The sequence below is a fragment of the Bubalus kerabau genome, chromosome 23 (assembly GCF_029407905.1).
Source record: "Bubalus kerabau isolate K-KA32 ecotype Philippines breed swamp buffalo chromosome 23, PCC_UOA_SB_1v2, whole genome shotgun sequence".
Lineage (NCBI taxonomy): Eukaryota > Metazoa > Chordata > Mammalia > Artiodactyla > Bovidae > Bubalus > Bubalus kerabau.
Window position 1 is genome coordinate 14,099,401 of NC_073646.1, and position 20,678 is coordinate 14,120,078.

At 41.4% G+C, this 20,678-nt stretch overlaps 1 protein-coding gene across 6 annotated transcripts in view; it reads left to right on the plus strand.

Annotated features, from left to right (window-relative positions):
* MRTFB (myocardin related transcription factor B) overlaps positions 1 to 20,678 on the plus strand; it is a 319,142-nt gene that overhangs the window by 226,855 nt on the left and 71,609 nt on the right. For 2 of the 6 annotated variants that reach the window (XM_055562737.1, XM_055562738.1), the window contains exon 2: positions 455 to 20,674. The exons of the other annotated variants lie outside the window; for them this stretch is intronic. In XM_055562737.1, coding sequence (XP_055418712.1) covers positions 20,554 to 20,674 — 121 coding nt within the window. In that variant the 5' untranslated portion in view covers positions 455 to 20,553. The remainder of the gene's footprint in view (positions 1 to 454; positions 20,675 to 20,678) is intronic. 6 annotated transcript variants of the gene reach the window in all.

The window sequence follows — 20,678 nt, forward strand, 5'->3', positions numbered from 1 at the left end:
AAGTTCTTCTTGGATTGATCCCTTGATCATATGTAACATCCTTATTTGTCTCTTGTTACAGTCTTTGTTTTAAAGTCTATTTTTTTCTGATATAAATACACTATCCCTGCTGTCTTCGTTTTCACTTCCATGGAATACCTTTCCCCATTCCCTCACTTCTCTCTGATTGTCTTTAGATCTGAAGTCTCTTGTAGGCAGTTTATATATGTGTGTGTGTGTCTTGTTTTTTTAGCCCTTCAGTGTTCTGTGTCTTTTGATTGGAGCATTTAGCCCATTTACATTTAAAGTAATTATTGATGTATATGCTTTTTGCCATTGTGTTAATTGTTTGGGGGGTTGTGGTCTTTTTTGTAGTTCTTTTTTGGTTCCTTTTTTCTTTTGTTCTCTTGTGATTTGATGACTGCTTAGCATTATGTTCAGATTCTTTTCTCTTTTGTGTGTGTATCTGTTATAGGAGGAGGGCGTGGCCACCCACTCCAGTATTCTTACTTGGAGAATCCCCATTGACAGAGGAACCTCGCACACTGCAGTCCACGGGGTCACAAAGTCAGACACTGAGCGACTAAGCACAGCACATCTATTATACATTTTAATTTGTGCTTACTGTGAAGTTGTATATGTATACACACACACATAATTATTTTAAGCTGCTTATCTCTTTTGTTGTTGCTTATTTTTTAAGTTCAAACTCATTTTAACAGCCCTGCATTTTTATTCCCCACCACCACCACCCACACTTAGTGCTTTTTACCTCATATTTTACTCTTTTTGCTTCATATGTCTCTGCTTATTGTGGATATAGATGATTTCACAACTTTTGTCTTAACCTTCCAGCTAACTTTATAAAGTGCCTGATCTTCTGCCTTTACTGTATATATGCCTTTACCAGTGAGATTTTTTTCTTTTGTAATTTTCATATTTCCAGTTGTGGCTTTTCTGCTTAGATAAGTCCCTTTCTTGCAGAGCCAGTTTCATGGTGCTGAACTCGGCTTTTGCTTGTCTGTAAAACTCTTGATCTCTCCTTCAAATCTGAATGATAGCTATGCCAGGTGGAGTATTCTTGGTTGTAGGTATTCCCCTTTCACCACTTTAAACATATCATGCCACTCCCTTCTTGCCTATAGAGTTTCTGCTGAGAAGTCAGCTGTTAGCATTTGGGGAGTTCTCTTGTAGATAACAAGCGGCTTTTCCCTTTCTATGTTTAATATTGTCTCTTCTTATTTAACTTTTGCCATTTTAATTACAGTGTGTCTTTGAATTGACTTCTTTAGGTTGATCTTATTTGGGATTGTTTGTGTATTTTGGACCTACACATCTATTTCTTTTACCAGATTACAGAAGTTTTCAGCTGTTACGTCTTCAAGTGTGTTCTCTGCCCCTTTCTTTCTGTGTTCTCTTTCTGGTACCCCTATAATGTGAATGTTAGGACATTTGATGTCTCAGAGGTCTCTCAAACTGAACTCATTTTTCCCCACTTTGTTCAGCTTGCATGATTTCTCCTGTTCAGTCTTCTAGTTTGTTGATCCATTCCTCTGTGGCATCTAATCTGTGGATTCCTTCTAGTGTATTTTTTTATTTCAGTTATTATATTCTTCAGCTCTATTTTGTTCTTCTTTATAATTTCTAACTCTGTTAAACTTCTCATTGCGTTCATCCATTTTTCTCTCAAGTTTTTTGAGCATCCTTATGAGTACTGGCGGAGAAGGCAATGGCACCCCACTCTAGTACTCTTGCCTGGAAAATCCCTTGGATGGAGGAGCCTGGTAGGCTGCAGTCCGTGGGGTCGCTAGAGTCGGACACGACTGAGCGACTTCATTTTCACTTTTCACTTTCATGCATTGGAGAAGGAAATGGCAACCCACTCCAGTGTTCTTGTCTGGAGAATCCCAGGGACGGGGGAGCCTGGTGGGCTGCCATCCATGGGGTTGCACAGAGTCGGACACGACTGAAGCGACTTAGCAGCAGCAGCATGAGTACTGGCAACCCAGTTCTGGCAACCCACTCCAGTACTCTTCTTGCCTGGAAAATCCCATGGACGGAGAAGCCTGGTAGGCTGCAGTCCATGGGGTCGCTAAGAGTTGGACACGACTGAGCGACTTCACTTTCACTTTTCACTTTCATGCACTGGAGAAGGAAAAGGAAATGGCAACCCACTTCAGTGTTCTTGCCTGGAGAATCCCAGGGACAGCAGAGCCTGGTGGGCTGCCGTCTATGGGGTCGCACAGAGTCGGACACGACTGAAGCGACTTAACAGTAACAGCATGAGCGTTACCCTTTACTGCCTATCAGATAGATTGTTTGTCTCAATCTTGCTTAGTTCTTCTGGAGTTTTGTCTTGTTCCTTCATTTGTGGCACATTCCTCTGTTGCCTCTTTTGGCCTAATTTTGTTATTTATGTCTATGTTTGGTAGGTTGGTTACATTTTCCGGTCTTGGAGAAGTGACCTTAAGTAAGAGATATCCTTTACAGCTGCATGCACTAGGGCCCTCTATGTGGGCTTCATGGGCCCTTCTGTTGTGGCGAGTCAAAGAGTATAGGCATGATGGTAGAGGTGATTGGTCCCTGACCTGATCACTTGTCTGGCCTTGCCTGGTATGGAGGCTGCCAGGCACTGATAAGTGGGACTGCATCCTGACATGGCTGGATGCACAGACCAAGGAGCCCTGGTGCTGGTAGGCAGGGCTGGATCACAGGGTGGCTGGCTGCAGGGCCTAGGCTTCCTGGATGTGGTGTCATCTGCTAGTGGGCAGTCTGGGCCCAGGGCTAGTGCTGGAGATGGGGCTGGATCCCAAGGCAGCTGGTTGAAAGGCCTAAGGTGTCCCATAGCTGCTGGCATAGGCTGGTGGGCAGAACCAGTGCCCAGGAGGTTCCTAGGGCTGGTCCCCACCCACTCATGGGTGAGGCTGGGCCCAGGAGCTTGTGCCAACCCACTGATATGCACGGCCAGGTCCTAGAGCTGGTGCTGGCTCACTGGCAGGCCAAGATCCTGGGGTCTCTGGTTATGGGGCCTGGAGGTCCTGGAGTTGGTCCTCCTGGTGGCCAGGGCCAAGTCCTAGTGTAATAACCTACAGGGAGGACTCCAGAATGGTGCTTACCAGCATCGGTGTCCTCAGGGAAGAATGAATTCCCCGGAACGGCTGTTGTTGTGTCTGTACCCCCAGGATGAGCCCTGTTGCCTCATGCCTCTCTGGGGGGCTTTCTAGGATCAGCAAGTAGGTCTGACTCAAGCTCTTTTCAAATTCCTGTTTCTGCCCTGGATCTTGGAGTGTGTGAGATTTTGTGAGCACTCTTTGAGAGTTAAGTCACTGTTTCCTTCAAAGCCAAGTGTTCTGGGGTCTCTTCTTCCCAGTGCAGGACCCCCAGGCTGGGAGACAGTGCAGACCCAGTACCCCTTGCGGAGGACCTCTGCATTGTGATTATCCTCCTGTCTGTGGGTCACCTCCCCAGGGGTCACCACCACCTCTCCTCCTTCTGTTGTGTTTCCTTCTTTGTATCTTTAGTTGTTGAAGATCTTTTTGCTTCTTTAGGTCATTGTCATGGATAGATACTTTAAACAGTTGTAATTTGTAAATAGTAATTTGTTTGTAATTCTGTTGTGCCCATGGGAGGAGGTGAGCTAAGGGCCCATGTTATTTATTCAAAATATAGTTTAGTGCATTTATTGCATTTGTATTCAAATTTGGGTGTTCCTGCATCCTTGCAAATTTCATTAATTTATTTTTTTGACTATTTGATGTATTAACAAACAGAAAAACATCTATTTCTGCTTTATTGACTATGCCAAAGCCTTTGACTATGTGGATCACAATAAACTGTGGAAAATTCTGAAAGACATGGGAATATAAGACCACCTGACCTGCCTCTTGAGGAACCTGTATGCAGGTTAGGAAGCAACAGTTAGAACTGGACATGGAACAACAGACTGGTTCCAAATAGGAAAAAGAGTACGTCAAGGCTGTATATTGTCACCCTGCTTATTTAACTTATCTGCAGTGTACATCATGAGAAACACTGGGCTGGAGGAAGCACAAGCTGGAATCAAGATTGCTGGGAGAAATACCATAACCTCAGATATGCAGATGACACCACCCTTATGGCAGAAAGTTAAGAACTAAGAGCATCTTGATGAAAGTGAAAGAAGAGAGTGAAAAAGTTGGCTTTTAAAGCTCAACATTCAGAAAACTAAGATCATGGCATCTGGTCCCATTACTTCGTGGCAAATAGATGGGGAAACAGTGGAAACAGTGTCAGACTTTTATTTTTTTGAGCTCCAAAATCACTGCAGATGGTGACTGCAGTCATGAAATTAAAAGATGCTTACTCCTTGGAAGGAAAGTTATGACTAACCTAGATAGCATATTCAAAAGCAGAGACATTACTTAGCCAACAAAGGTCCATCTAGTTAAGGCTATGGTTTTTCCAGTAGTCATGTATGAATGTGAGAGTTGGAGAATAAAGAAAGCTGAGCGCCAAAGAATTGATGCTTTTGAACTGTGGTGTTGGAGAAGACTCTTGAGAGTCCCTTGGACTGCAAGAAGTTCCAACCAGTCCATCCTAAAGGAGATCAATCCTGAATATTCATTGGAAGGACTGATGTTGAAGCTGAAACTCCAACACTTTGGCCACCTGATGCAAAGAGCTGACTCATTTGAAAAGACCCTGATGCTGGGAAAGATTGAAGGCGGGAGGAGAAGGGGATGATAGAGGATGAGATGGTTGGATCGCATCACTGACTCAATGGACATGAAACTCCAGGAGTTGGTGATGGACAGGGAGGCCTGGCGTGCTGCAGAGTCCATGGGGTCACAAAGAGTCGGACACGACTGAGCAACTGAAGTAAAGTCAAAACTATGTGACCCCATGGACTATACAGTCCATGGAATTCTCCAGGCCAGAATACTGGAGTGGATAGCCATTCCCTTCTCCAGAGGATTTTCCTTCAACCCAGGGATTGAACTCGGGTCTCCCACATTGCAGGTGGATTCTCTGCCAACTGAGCCACCAGGGAAGCCCATATGCCAGAAGTTATTTACTACAGCAATTTGTTTGTAACTGCTCAAGATTGGAAACAACTTAAATGCCCACACACAGGAGAATGGCTGAATAAACTGTGGTACATTCACATCATGAATATGACACAGCTGTAAAAAGGACCAAGGAAGAGCTCCATGAACTGATACCAGGAGATCTTCAGAGTTTAAGTGGGGGGAAAAAGCAAACAATGAAACAGTATCAGTGTTACTTCTTATTTAAAAGAGAAGGGAAAATAATAAAATGTGTACTTATAGCTCTGGAGAAGGAAATGGCAACCCACTCCAGTACTCTTGCCTGGAGAATCCCAGGGACGGAGGAGCCTGGTCGGCTGCAGTCTGTGGGGTCGCACAGAGTCGGACGTGACTGAAGCAACTTAGCAGCAGCAGCAACATACTTATAGCTGATTCAGGAGAGAAAAAAATGAAAGGAAGGGTAAACTAGAACCTAATGAGATTAATCACCTTTTGTGGTTAAGATTTAGGGGATGACAGTGGGATGTTAGAGAGAAGCAGGCAGCAGCACATTTCTGAGAACATTGCTTTTGGTATAGTTTTGACTTTCAGAACCTTGTTAATATAGCACATACTCAAAAGAATAAAATCTACAAGGATGAGGGAACATCCAAATTTGAATACAAACACAATAAATGCACTCAACTATTTTTCAAATAAATAACATGGACCTTCAGCTACCATTTTATAATGTTGGAGGTATATAATTAAGGTAAATTCCTAGATATGGAATTGCTGAGTCAAAGGTAAATGCTTTTGTAGTTTTGTTAGATATTGCTAAATTCCTCTTTCAAAGGGCTGTACCAGTTTCCATTCCAATTAACAATGTGTGAGAATGTTTATTTCCCCGCAGCCACACCTACAGAATGTGTTGTCATACTTTTTTGCCATCTGGTATTTTGATGTAATTTTAATTGCATTTCTCTAATTATAAGTAAGTTTGAACATCTTTTCATATGTGTAACAGCCATTTTACAATCTTTCTTTTTTTAGAAGAATGTGAATTTTCTGTCATTTCGTTGTCAGGTTTTTAAACTTTAATTTTTAAAGAGCTATGTATTGAAGCAATTAGCTCTTCCTCTTCAGTATTTTTGTTTTGTTTTGCACATGGCCAAAATTTATCACTTTTCTTTTTATTGTATTTGGATACAAAGTCATAGAAAACTTTTCATTATGTCCAAGGGTCATCAATATTTAAAGTACTCAGGGGTTGATTTTTTTTTTAGCATTTTCATTCCTTATCTTCTTGGAGTTTATTTTTATCTAATCAGACTCTTTCTCCCTCCTCTATGTGGCATTTGTGTGTGTGTGTTTTCCCAGTTCACCTTGGGTGTTTTTACTTTTTTCCAGATGTACTTAAGTATCAACTTGTCTAGCTCCATTAAAAAGCCTTTTGATATTTTCATTGAAATTGCATTAAATGTGTAAATTTACCTAGTGAAAGCAAACATTTTTATGATGTGGTATTATCTTATCCATGAACAAGGACTGTCTGTGTTCAAGCCTACTTAAAGGTTTTTTCTAATTTTTGCAAATTGCTTATTAAGCTAATTCAGAGTTTTTGTCTTTTTGCTATTATTAATGAAGTTTTCTCTACTATTATGGTCTCTAACCACTTGTTTATATATCTGAAGGCTATTGGTTTCTGTATGTGTTTGAATTCACCCTACTTGGAGTTTGCCAGGTTTCTTAAATCTGAAAATTTATGTATTTCATCACATTTGGGAAATTTTCAAGCATTATATTTGCAGTTATGTTTTATGCCTCGTTCTATCTCTACCCTACTGAAACTCCAGCTGCACATAACCTTATGATATCATCTCATGGGTCACATGGGTCACTAGGGTTCCTGTTCTTTGTTTTCTTTATTCTTTTTTTTTTTCTCTAAGGCACATAATTTATTTTCATTCTTTAATTTGTATTGATACTATGATTTATGGATTTGAAATTTTTTCTGCTCACTGCTTTAAATATTTGCCATAGTTTCTGACTATACCCAAAGAACTATCCTTTTTAAAAAAACTTTCATTTCATTTTGTGGTTTTCCTCTTTTCTGTGAACTAATTAGAAGATGTTATTAATTTCCAAGTAGATAAGCCTTTTTAATTTTTTACTTTATGAATAATTTTTAGCATTATTACACTGACATCAGGATGTTGTTTATAGTATTTTTCATGTTAGGGAATTCACTGAAGTGTTTTTGTGACCTAATATGTGATTGTTTTTTGAACAGTCCATGTGTTCTGTGAAGGTGTCTTCACTGTCATTGGGGTGTGAAGTTCACTATATAGCAGTGAGATCTTACTGATTATGCTGTTTGGCCTTATATACCCTTACTTATTTTTTTATCTGCCAAATCTGTCTTTTCCTGAGGTTGGGAGATTAAAGTCTGTTATTTGTATGTTTTTGTCTGTGTCACATTGCATCTCCTGTCCTTTTTGTTTTATAACAGTAGTTATGTTTGTTTTGTATTATACACAGTCACAGTGATTATCGTCTCATTGTTGATCATGGCTTTTAGCATTAAAAGATGTCCTTTGTCACATAAAACATTTTTTACTTGAGTTTTATATTTTCTATATTCAGGATCATTCCCACTTCACCATCTTCATCTGTAACACACCTCAGTCCACCAAAATCCTGTGGGCCCATCACAGTGCACCAGGTCACACCAGCACCACATGTGTGAAGTATCATGCAGTTATTATACATGAGACTTATTTATTTCATTGGTGTGTTGGTTTTTTGTTTTTGTTTTAAGATTCTCTAGGGTAATTCTGCTGTTCAGTTGTTTTCAGAGTTCAGACACCCAGGTAAATAATCTTCTATTGCATTAAAATTTTGTAAATAGTAGAGAGACTGTTTCAGAGTTATTGTGTTACATAAAGGAATTCGTCTGTTTTCACAAGTGCCATTGTCTTTATAAAATAACAACAACAAATTTATTGAAATCTTAACTAAATACAATAAATTGCACAGATTTAAAGTATTCAACTTGGGAAATTTTCATTTCATTGTAATCAGGACAGCATTTTCATCACCCTTAAAAACTTCCTCATGCCACTTTGTAATCTTTCTTCTTTCCACCACAGTCTTCAGACAACCACTGATCTGCTTTTTTGCCTCTATAGATTAGTTTGCATTTTCTAGAATTTTTTTTGTAAATGGAATCATGTATACATGTGTTCTTTTTTTGTCTGTCTTCTTTGCTTCAGCCTAGTAATTTTGAGATTTATCCATATTGTTATTCTTTTTTATTGATGGTTAGTATTCCATTGTATGGATACACCAAAATTTACTTATTCATTTACCTATGTATTGATGGTTATTTGCAATTTCTAACTATTACAGATAAAGCTATGAATAAAGTTCTGTTGAAGAAACCATAGTTTTGAAAGCTAAGCATACACCTACTATATGACCAAGCCTTTATTCAAATGAAAGGAGAATAATCACCTACACAAAGGTTTATTAAAAAAAATGTTCATGACAGAATTATTCATAGTATCTCAAAGCTGAAGACTACCCAGATGTCCACTGACAGATGAATGGATAAACAAAATGTAGTCTATCCATACAGTAAATTATAATAGAAAGGAACCAACTGCTGATGTATGCAGCACCGTGGATGACTCTCAGAATTGTTATGCTTAGTGTAAGAACTCAAACACAGGAGACCACATGGTATAAGATTTCATTTTCTTGCAATTCTGGAAATACGAACTATCCCATAGTGATAGAAAGCAGATCAGTGATTACCTGAAGCAGAAGGATGTACTGCAAAGGCGCAAGAAGAAATTTTTGGAAATGATGACACTGTTCCGTACCTCAAATGGGACCATGGTTTCACCTGTATAAAAACTCATCAAATTAAACACTTTCATTGGACGTATCTTACTGTCTTTATACCTCAGTAATCTTGATTTTTAAATTTCTGTCAGACACAACCAAAAACATAGAACAGGTAGTTTCAGTTGTTAGTTTCCTGTAAGGAAGATGCTTGTCAACTAGCCTGGACTACTGAGTGTAAGAATTAAAGAGAAATGTGACCATATGAACATGGTTTAAACATTGGGATAGATCTCATAGGAAACAAAAAGATGAGTGAGATCCAGTTGCAGCTTTTAAAGACTGTAAAGTTTACTAAAATGGGGCAAGAGGTATCAAGAATGGGAAGAGCATCCAGACATGCTGAGAGAAAGCCCAGAGGAGCACCCACTCCCCCAGAGGAGTTCCCTCGGGCTCTTCCAACCAGAACTGTTTACATGGAGATACTTGCTGTTCATGAATACACTTGATTGTCAAGGATTAAGACCTGCGGAACAGTTTTTACTTTTCTAATTAAAAAATTTTTTGGCTTAAAAAAATTTGTTTTCAGCCAAGTTTATGTGAGAAAATTAATCCCTACAGATGTGATTAGAGTGAGTCTTTTCTCAGTTATCCCAAGGATGACATAGCTCATACCGTTTTAGACAACAGGAGAGAAGTTAGTTTCATACAGTGGATGCCTTTGTGCATTAGGGCTTAATTCTCTTGCAGACCTCACTGAGAAAAGCTAGTAGTCTGCATATGTACTGCCTAGGTTACAGATCTCTCCTCTACTTCTTACAGGCTTTGGAGCTGGACAAGTTACTTCACCTCTCCATGCTTCAGTATAAAAAAGAGACAGTAGTAGCCAGCGGAGAAGGCAATGGCACCCCACTCCAGTACTCTTGTCTGGAAAATCCCATGGACGGAGGAGCCTGGTAGGCTGCAGTCCATGGAGTGGCTAAGAGTCAGACACGACTGAGCGACTTCCCTTTCACTTTTCACTTTCATGCATTGGAGAAGGAAATGGCAACCCACTCCAGTGTTCTTGCCTGGAGAATTCCAGGGACGGGGGAGCCTGGTGGGCTGCCGTCTATGGGGTCACACAGAGTCGGACACGACTGAAGCGACTTAGCTGCAGTAGCAGCAGCAGTAGCCAGAGTTATTGGAAAGAGTACACTGAGTGGGGGTATGTGAAGTGCTTAGCACCATGTGGAAATGCAGTGCTTCGGTGCACAGTAAATGATACACAAACAAGAGTGACCAACATCATCATCTTTTTTCTTCACGAAGGCGGAGTCCTCCCATGATAGGTATCATGAGGCTTCAGATATGACTCTTTGGTGGTGTTGAGAGACATCCTGAAAAGCTTCTGAAAGAGATTAATACTGGAGTTAGTTCCTGCTCAGGTACAGTCTCCATGGGCAGATGTCAGAATTTCAGACGGAAAAGCTTGAGCGAAGACAAGGAAGTCTCAGAGCCTGTCGGGGTATAAGCAGTTTGATTCAGCTGAAGCATAGGCACGTGTTCAGGGTTAATAATGCTACTTAGGAAAGTGAGAAACAAAGTGGTGATGGCTTTGAATGCCAAGCTAAGAAGTGGAGGCTGAATTAGGTTGGTAGGGAGAGGCCTGGATGAATGTGGGTCAGTTGAGTGACATTCTTTTATTTATCCGAGCAGCATCGATGGAGCAGTCAAGTGAGCCAGGCACTGGGACTGTGCAGATGAGTGAGACAGCAAGCATTGGTTTTTAAGTGCATTGTTTGGAGCTAGATTATGTGAGGTCTAGGCTAAGCCCATTGCTTGTCTTTAAAAAAAAAAATCTTTGTTTTTCCAGAAAAGCCTATCTTATAAAATTAGAGATGATTTCATCCTGAGTATAGCATATAATCTTAACATCAAGGGTGTTTTAGCTGCCGAGGGAAAACTCATTTAGGATCTGCTGTTCAGAAAGCAAGAATTGCCTAAATCCGAGATAGGGTATATGTGTTCCTCATGCAATGGTGGGTGTTTAGCATTGATGGGTGATGCCAGTGAAGTCTCGGTGGGCACAACAGATCATCGTCAAGGAGAAGTTCCATTCACTGATCACAGTTTTGTAAGTAGGTGGGAGAGAAATGAAATCCTAAATAAAGTGTCTGGTTTCTCCTCTGCTAGAAAAAAAGATTGCTTTTTCCTCAAAGACAGGAGATGGGATGGGAGTGGTAAGGTGGAGCGCAGCATATGTCTGAAGCCCGTAATATTCATAAATCTAGTAGCCCAAGTTACTTGCTGACAAAGGTGTAAGGGTAGTTAGGTAGTATGGCCTTGAGGAAAATGGAGATGCTCTGGAACAGTGGTGCAGACAATTCAGAGTCAATAAGAGATAAAGGGAACATCTTGGAGCAGGCATGAGGGCATGGCATGGTTTTATATTGAATTTGGAGAGTCCTCCTGCTTCCTTAATTTCTCAACCCCTTCTTGGTGTCATCACCGCCTTTTATCATGACTCCCAAGATGGCAAAATAGGATCCCCGTTCAAATTAGATAAACAAAGACAAATGCTTCCTTCTCACCTCAGGATAATGCTATGGAAGCCAGGCCACAGAGAACGTGGGCCCCTTCTCCCCATTTGATTACATGGTGAAGCAGCGGTTCACAAACTTAAGAAATGTACTGACCCTTTAAGAACAGTTAGTAGATGACTTAATTTTTACTAGTGTAGTGTTTCAGAATTAGGTACAACTGTAAAAGAAGTTTAAAACTCCTTGTGCTTAGTAGCACTTGCACAGCTACAAAACAAGAACACTTCTGTATGTTATTTACAGAAATCTGCAAAGCTAATGAAATTCAAATCGGGATTAATTTACTGTGACACGTGCATTTTTGCATAAATGTGACTGCTGCTGGACATGTGGCCGCGGTGCCCCAGCACCCTGGCAGGAGCTGGGAGCCTGCGCTGCCTGCTCGCACGGCAGCCCACTTCTCCCCCCGCGCCTCTGTCAAGACCACTGCAGGCTGCCAGCATTCTGCCTTCTCTAGGCCTGATCATGTCATCACCGCAAGGTCCAGCTCTCTTTACTTTTCATTCTTACATGGCAACGCTTGATTCTTTTCTCAGGGTTAACAAAATGAAAACACGAAATTTTTACATTTTCCACAAAGGACTCATCCAAGAAGACAACTTGGATTCCTAAAAGTATGTCCTAGCGTTTGTTCTACTCACTTCTCAGAGCCGGTGGCTCACGACTTGGCTGAGATTAGTCACCTGGAGTGGGTTTTCAATTTCATTATTCCAGTTAAGTGGGAAAATATCAGCAGTGTTCGCTGCATGTATAAAAACCTTTCAAATTTAATCTAATACATGAAATCTCAAGTAGTGGAAGGACACCAGAAGGTATTAAGTGCCAAACCAAAAAATGATGAACTTCATCTGCATCCTGCTGCAGCCTCAGAGGGTGGGGTTGGAAAACAGAATGTGGTGTGGTGGTTGCTGGGGTGTGTGTTGGAGGGGGCAGGGTGGTTTGCTGGGGTGTGTGTGTGGGTGTGTGTGTGTTTTTGCTGGAGAAACCCCACACTTAGCAGACAGGGAGCCATGGGGGAAGCAGACAAAGGAGATCATTCCAAAAGTGAGCCCCAAAAGACTCCACCATTTGGCGAGTGCCTATCGTGCCTGTCCTAGGAATTTTATATGCATTTTCCCCTGATTTTTATAATCACAGAAAACAGCTACTGCTGTTATCATTGTTAATGCACTTATATAGATGAGGCAGCCCCAGCACAATGATGTTACCACTTTTCTAAGATCTCGCAGATTTCAACAGCCGAATTTTGTTTAATTCTGAAGTCGTGTTCCTTCCCCAAAACCATCCTGCCTCTAACCTTCATAAAATCCATCTGTGATCTTATCCTCCTCCTGAAATCAAATTACCAATTTTTCTTAATACATGCCTCTGAAAAATTACACGTAAATTTAGTAAAAAGAAAAAACCCACAAGCTTTCACTTTTGGTAAAAAAGAATGTTGGAGTGAGGAAACCAGGATTAAGGATATGTGTTCACCAGCAGAGCAACTTGAAAACACATCATTTCATAGCTGAACTGCACTTTTTTTTAATAAACCAAATATCAATATGCGTTTCCCTCAGAGCTGCTGAGGGTCATAAAGACCCTCAAAGTCCTGCTACATTTACTTGTGATCTAAAAACCATTGTCACAGATGGTGAACATTTGTTATTTTCTCATTGAGGGTTTCCTGCACACAGTTCATTCTTATTGTTATTCTTATTACTTGTTTTTTTCCCTCAACAAAAAGGAAATACTGGCTTTCCTTCTCGTACATTAGGCATTCTCAACAGAAGTGAAAAATGGCTCTTGGAAGATGGGCAAAAAAAAAGTATTTTTTAATATATAATGTACAGATAATATATAATGTACAGGGGCTTCCCTGATAGCTCAGTTGGTAAAGAATCCACCTGCAATGCAGGAGATCTGTTGGGAAGATCTGATAGAAAAGGGATAGGCTACCCACTCCAATATTCTTTTGGCTCTGCTGCTAAAGAATCTGCCTGCAATGTGGGAGACTTGGGTTAAGCCCCTGGGTTGGGAAGATCCCCTGGAGAAGGGAAAATCTACCCACTCCAGTATTCTGGCCTAGAGAATTCCATAGACTGGGTAGGCCATGGCGTCACAAAGAGTTGGACACGACTAAGCAATTTTCACTAATGTACAGATATTCATAGAGCATATAAATGTATACAGTGAATCTGTGGTGTTAAAATTTCAAGGAAAAGTGATTAGGAAAAATTATATTTAAAAGGGTCAGGAGCTAAAATGTAGAAAAGATCGAGAAACACTATGCTCATCAGTTTCTTTGTTACAGGCGTGGACCTCGGCCCCACACAGGTCGTAACTGGGTGACATGCCATCTGGCCTTCACTAGGACCTGATCCTCTTCTCACTCCCCCTTCCATCTCTGCTAAACCCTCAAAGCTGTCGTCATCTCATTCTCCCTTACATTCCATAACTCAGTGTAAGGAGGTCTGCTTTGAAGAAATACAACCTAAGAATGCCCTTGGTTGTGAATCTTCAGCCAGTTGTCTGTATGTTTATAAAGTAACTCTCAGGCTTAGAAGTAGAGAAAGGATTTGGATGACTTTCTTAAATCTGATAAAGTATATCCCGTCCTCTCTTGATTATCCCGACGAAGGATTTGGGCAGGAGGAGGCAAAGGGCCCCAGTCTCTGAGATGCAGTCAGAATACTGCCATTGGGTGGTGCCACTGTCCCGGGAGGACTCACCTGGAAAGAGCGAGGAAAGCCCCAGGTGCCCTGCCCCACAGAAGGTTCTCTCCCCTCAGCTTAAGCAGATGTTAGTCAGCAAAGTGTTACTGGTACAGTTCCAGTCCTGACAAACCTGGCCACATCTTCAGAGAGGATAAAGCAAACACAGGAGGGAAGTGCCATTCGTGCCAGTCCTGGATGCTTTCTAGGATGGAAGAGTATGATAGGCACAGATTACAAACCCAGTGATTATTAGGCTGTTTGGCCCCTGGTGGCTCAGACAGTAAAGTGTCTGTCTATAATACGGGAGACCCGGGTTTGAGCCCTGGGTTGGGAAGATCCCCTGGAGAAGGAAATGGCAACCCACTCCAGTACTATTGCCTGGAAAATCCCATGGACAGAGGAGCCTGGTAGGCTACGGTCTAAGGGGTCGCAAAGAGTCAGACACGACTGAGTGACTTCACTTTTTGGCCCTTTTGCTGTGTTCAGTTATGCTACCATACTTAGTTCTTCAAATCACTGACATTCTTTCAAAATCTTATTATCTTGGAAATGTCAGAAAAACGTATCCTTGTGAACAGTCATTTCTATAATCTCTTTGTATATGCAATGGATACAATGTCCATGGATTTAAACAGTGGTAAAAATGAATGACTTTTAAGATATGTTGCCTGATTTCACAGGCAGCACTCTTAACTATCCTTGTTTACAAAAAATATTTTAAGTTATCAGGATTATCTACTTGGGCTTAATAATTATGAAATCGTTGGGATTTACCATTTAATAATCATCTAAAATGTGATATTTTATTTTGGTATTTATAATGTTAAAAAGGAGAAAATTAGGGATCGTATATGCATCTCACTGAAAATATGGCATCTTGAGGGAAAAAAACGTAGGTGTCATCTGGACTGAAACTTTTCCTCCCTGAATGGTTCCAACCTGACTGACTACGTCTCTACAAATGTCATGATACTGTGCTCAGACTGTATCTGAGTGCCCGCATTTGATTCAGTGAATGGCCCCCTGCGTACCTGTTCCAAAGCACCAGGAGGTGGAAGAGAAAAAGACAAGCATCCTCCTCAATCCCAGGGCCCAGAATGCTGCAGAAGTACACGCAGTCTTTAGCGGTCTCCTTGCATTCTGCTGCTAATTACTTTACCCATTACTTTTGAATGTGTTTTACATTGGTGGAACATTAACATCCTCAGGTTTTTCCTTATTGAAGCATAGCATCATCACACTGATGGTCTTTTTTGTCAGCAGTTTTATAAGCGTATGTTGACTCTGCCAAGTTTTTGTGTAGGTCCCTTGAGCCACGTTTGTTTCTGTTCTGATTCCCGGAAGCCTTTCTTGGATTGTTCCTAGTCTCAAGCCATACAGCTTTTCTCACGCTTATTAAATATCTATGCTTGGGGTAGTGGGAAAATTGACTTGATTTATGGTATTCTCTTTCATACTAAAACAACTCTTTTGAGTATAGACACAAACACTGTGGAAGCAGATTTATCATAGCCAAAGTGAATTAAGTCACTTATCATTTGAAGTTAAAAGCCACTTGTGACAATAGAGCCAAGTGCCACATGCTGATGATATAATACATTTAGTAAAGAACAGGGCAGATGTATTGGAAAGCAGTCCACGTGACAACTGTGGGCCCTTCTTACTGGGTGGGAAAGCAAGTCTCCTTCCTCTCACCAGCCCTGATTCGATCGGAAAGACATTAAGTAGGGCTGAGCAAGGCAGCTGCCCTGTGGGAGTGGGGGCAGAAGTCCAGTGCAGGGCTTCAGAGCCTGTGGGCGGGGAAACATACCTCCCTAGGGTTTGGCCACAGCCGTGAAAGTAATGGGGTGAATGGGGTATCCATGAGTGGGGTGGCAGAGACCCATGGGACAAGATTCTCACTATAGGAGGAGGACCCTACAAATATAGAAAAGAAGGAAACTGAGCTGACCCAGTGGGGTTGGATTGGAAGTGGAGGCATTGGGATGAACTCATGGTTTTCAATATATATAAATAAATAAATAGATGTGCATACTTAAATATAGGTCTATATTTACATCTGTTAATAGTGAGACACATAAATACATTTATGCTTACACACACAGATACACATAAACTCAGACATAAATCCTACGTCTGACTCAGAAAAGGCCTGGGAATAATGACATCCAAATAGCATTGAGCACACCCAGAATTCACACCTTGGTTTCTCAACAGAGCAGGAAAAGTAAAAGGTGAGCTTGGAACATCTTAATGCCAAAAAGTAAGAAAGTGTTCAAAGAACGATGAAATCAGAACAGTAAGAAACTGAAGCCAGATCAAGGGGATTCCCATGGGCCAAATCTGAAATTATTTGAGCATCAAAATAAGGAATGATTGGAACATTTTATAACCCGTTGAATAAAATTTGAATAGCTGAGTCCTTACTGTTATAAATAGATAACATAAACTGAATAAAGAGAATTTTTTCTTACAATAGGATGTACCACTAATAAATGTAGAAGGAATGATAGAATTTTCAAAACCATCATTTGTCAGTCATGCTAGTAATAAATAACTCAGCCCCGTGAAATCATTAATTACCAAGAGAAAAATTAATTTTGCAGTGAAAAAAGCTGGCCTTTGCCACTTTAACAAATCAATCAAGATAAACACCATCAGCTATCAGAGAAACTGAATTTGTCCCCTACCACCTGGGACGGTGGGGTGGAAAGAACACACTGCTTCTATGGTATTCCTGCCAAAGATACTTCTGTTATGACTTGTATCTAATCTTGAAGACACATCAAAAGAACTGAGAGTAACTCTACCAAGTAACCACCCTGTAATCTTCAAAAGTCAAGCAAAGAAACATCGAGAAAGATGGAAGAACTGTTCAAGATGGAAGAAAACTAAAGAGACTCAGACTCTGTGCCATATGTGATCCTGGTTTGGGTCCTTCTACTGTAAAGGATGTCCTGACAACTGGCAGAATGTGAATGGAGTCTGTAGGTGGCAGTGATATGTCGGCATTAATTTCCTGATATTGATGGTCATATTGTGGTTCCGTTGGAGAATTAGCCTTGTTTTTAGGAATTACAAACCAGAGCACGTAGGGTAAAGAGGTATTGTGTCAGAGCCTCCTCACAGATGGTTCATGGAAATAGGGCTCTTTGAATTTGAAATTATTTCAGATTTTTTAAAATAGCAAAATAAATGTCCTTTCAGGCCTATTCACCACTAGAGAAATTATTATTCCCTTTCAAAATTACAGAGGCAGACTTTTAATACAAATCTACAGCCAGAAAATATTTCCTTATTTTGAGATCTTTTATATTTATCAGATAAAAAATAATAAGTTTGCAGAGGATCCCTAAGACTGTTTTCTGTTTTAACATACTAAATACACACACAAACATGGCCAATAAAGAATTTTTAAATGGCTGATGGAGCTTTGAATATACTCAGGCTTCTAAACCTGGGGCCAAAAAAACAGTTGAGTACAATTTTAAAAGTAGCATCCCTGAAAAAGAGAGTGTTGGGGTTTATTGTTTTTGTTGTTCCTTTGGAGTGCAGTTAAGAATGTGAACCCTGCAAAGCTGCCTGTTTGGAACCGTGGCCATCACTTACAAGATACGTGACTCTGAAAAAATATATGATTTTTCTAGGCCTCCGTTTTCACACCTGTAAATTAGGATCGATATATATGCATGCACATTCAGTCGTGTCTGACTGTTTGCAACCCCATAGACTGTAGCTCACCAGGCTCCTCTGCCCATGGGATTCTCCAGGCAAGAATACTGGACTGGGTTGCCATTTCCTTCTCCAAGGGATTTTCCTGACCCAGGGCTCGTATATGTGTCCCCTGCATTGGCAGACAGGTTTTTTTTTATCACTGAGCTACCTGGAAAGCCTGTAAATTAGGATACCAACATTGAAATCACAGGTATGTCAACAGAATGAATGTGATAATATATGACGAGCACTGAGACTGTGGCTCATTGTAAGCACGCAACAAAGTTGGCTGCTGTTATTATTTCAGGAGAAGTTAAACTGATTCATCAAAACACTGTAGTATGATTATGTTGCCTTCATTCTCCCTCACCAGGAGTAGAATTACTCGAAGGCAATAACCAGTAATGATCTCTGCTGTTAAACCTGTCCCAAGATCAAACTAAAGCCTAGAAACAGAGCATGTTTTAGAAGACAGCAGGCACTGTAGTGCCAGTATTGGTTGAATTTCAGATTGGCTGCTTACAAGCTTACAAGACTTTGGTCTTGGTCTATAAAATGTCTAGAATGTACAAATAATCATAGTGATTGCAAAGGACTATTGGGGGTTAAATGAGATAATCTTTGCAAAACTTTTTTTGAACTGGCCCAAAGAATGTCTGCCAAAAGCGTGTTTTTGTTTTTGTTTTCTTACTCCTTTAAAGGTGTGAAGTGAAGTCACTCAGTCGTGTCCGACTTTGCGACCCCATGGACTGTAGCCTACCAGGCTTCTCTGTCCATGGGATTTTCCAGGCAAGGATACTGGAGTGGGTTGCCATTTCCTTCTCCATTTAAAGGCGTAACTCCATTAAACAGTGAATTTAGAAGAATGGAGGCCTTAGCATCAGAAGTAGTAGCAGAGCATTTGAGGGCATGTTTGAGAATTGTGTTAAGTTCGTCGCTGTGTTCCTGCATGGGTTTAGACTACCAACGCTGGGCTTAAATTGCCTCCGAAGGAATTTCAGTTGACAAGAAGCATGCCACGTGTTGTGTAATCCCATTCTCGAGAGATGCTGAAGAAGGGTAGATAGCTATCTTTGTAGAACAGAATGGATTTAGGGCACGCGAGCCCTGGAACCAGGGACAAAGGAAAGAATCTTGATCCAGTCCCCATCTCTGTTAAATAAGGAAGAGAATATTCATTTTTCCAGGCTGTAAAAATGTAAGCCTTTCTTTTTGCCAGAAAGGGGTCATGTCATATGCACAAAGTGTATGCATGTGGTTTCTTTTAAAGAGAAGATGTGCTTCCTTTAAAGAGCATGTAGTTGTTCATCTAGAAATTAGTGACTGTTGGTCATTGATCTAGGACTTCTTCAGAACTCTGAGTTTCACCAGAAGAGCTCTGAATATGATTTTCTGCCTTCATTCATTCACTCAGTCATGCAACAAGTATTTGTTGAGAACTCCCTCCTCCTATTCCAGGCACTGTTAGATGTTGACTACTTAAAAAGTAAACAAAACAAAAACAGATTGCTCATGGAAGAGGACCAGTCTCCTGCTCTTAAAATTTCTAATGGGTTTTATGGGAGCTCTTTTTATAGGAGTTGACTTCAAACCGTGAAAATGAGATTCTTTTGGCTCCAGCTCTGGATAGATAGGTGTTTGGCGTGTGTAAAAGCAGGTGTTTTGACTTCGCCTGGAGTTGCCTTACCTGCAGATTTCCTTCAGGCAGCATCCCTGTGCCTAGTGGAAGCCAGTGACCCAGGGGAGAGGTGCCCATTGTTGATAGCTCGTGTGAAATTAAACTTGGCTGGTTGCTGGTGGAATATGTTATGAACTAGAAGCTCTCTGTGTCTGCCTTCAATACAGGGGAGGAGATTTTTCCTTCCCACAATCATGGCGATGTTAACTCTCTCAGCCGACTAGTGGCACAAAGGAAAACTGCCGCCTGGGTCTGCATTGGCGAAAGCAGAAAGCTGCAGTTACGGGCATTTCCCTGTGACAAGGAGCACCGGCAGCGGCTGTGCCGGGAGAGCCGGACGCGGAAAAAGCACCCCACGAGAGCAGTTGGTGGTGACATGCCTCTGTTTTTATCCAGATATGCTAGAAGCATGTTTATTCACTGTGGTGCGTCTGCTGTGATAAGACCCTCTTCCTTCGGATGCCCTAGACCACCGTTTGTTTAGCTGGAGAACTTAATGAGTAATGGATGTGCTTGGCTGGCTGATAGAAAGTATTTCCACAGCCTGTGGCTGTGTTTATAGAGAGCCGGAGAGAGACCACAGGCAGCAATTTGTCTTCTTAGGTATCAGCAAAGTCTTCTCTTTTAACAACTAAGGGATTTATTTTTAACTGCTTGAGTCAGTGTTTGTCAGATGATGCGGACCATCAAACTGCAGATTGAAGTCCCGGGTGCGGGGGAGGCTGGAATGGCAAGGGAAAGGGGGCTGGCTGGGAAAAGGGGTGGGATTTCAGCATCGTGCCTCCGTGGCTCTGCCTCCCAACGTGGGAGAGAGTTTCGGGCTTCCAGCAGCAGGAGTGGATTTGCAGGTCAAGCTGGGAACGAAAGGGTAACGGCTGCCTTCAGCTGCTTAAAGATATAACTGCCCAGGGATCGGGGTATTGTGAGGAGGTGGCCGGCGGCCGGCACCCGGCAGAGACCAGAGGATTCCCAGTGCCGGCCTCTGCTGGTCGGCAGATTGAGCTTTTCCTCTGCTGGATGCTGCCTGTCTCCAGGAGCCTCTCACCATGATCGATAGCTCCAAGAAGCAGCAACAGGGCTTCCCGGAGATTTTAACTGCTGGCGATTTTGAGCCACTCAAAGAAAAGGAATGCCTTGAAGGGAGCCACCAGAAAAGTCTCAAGGAAGGTCA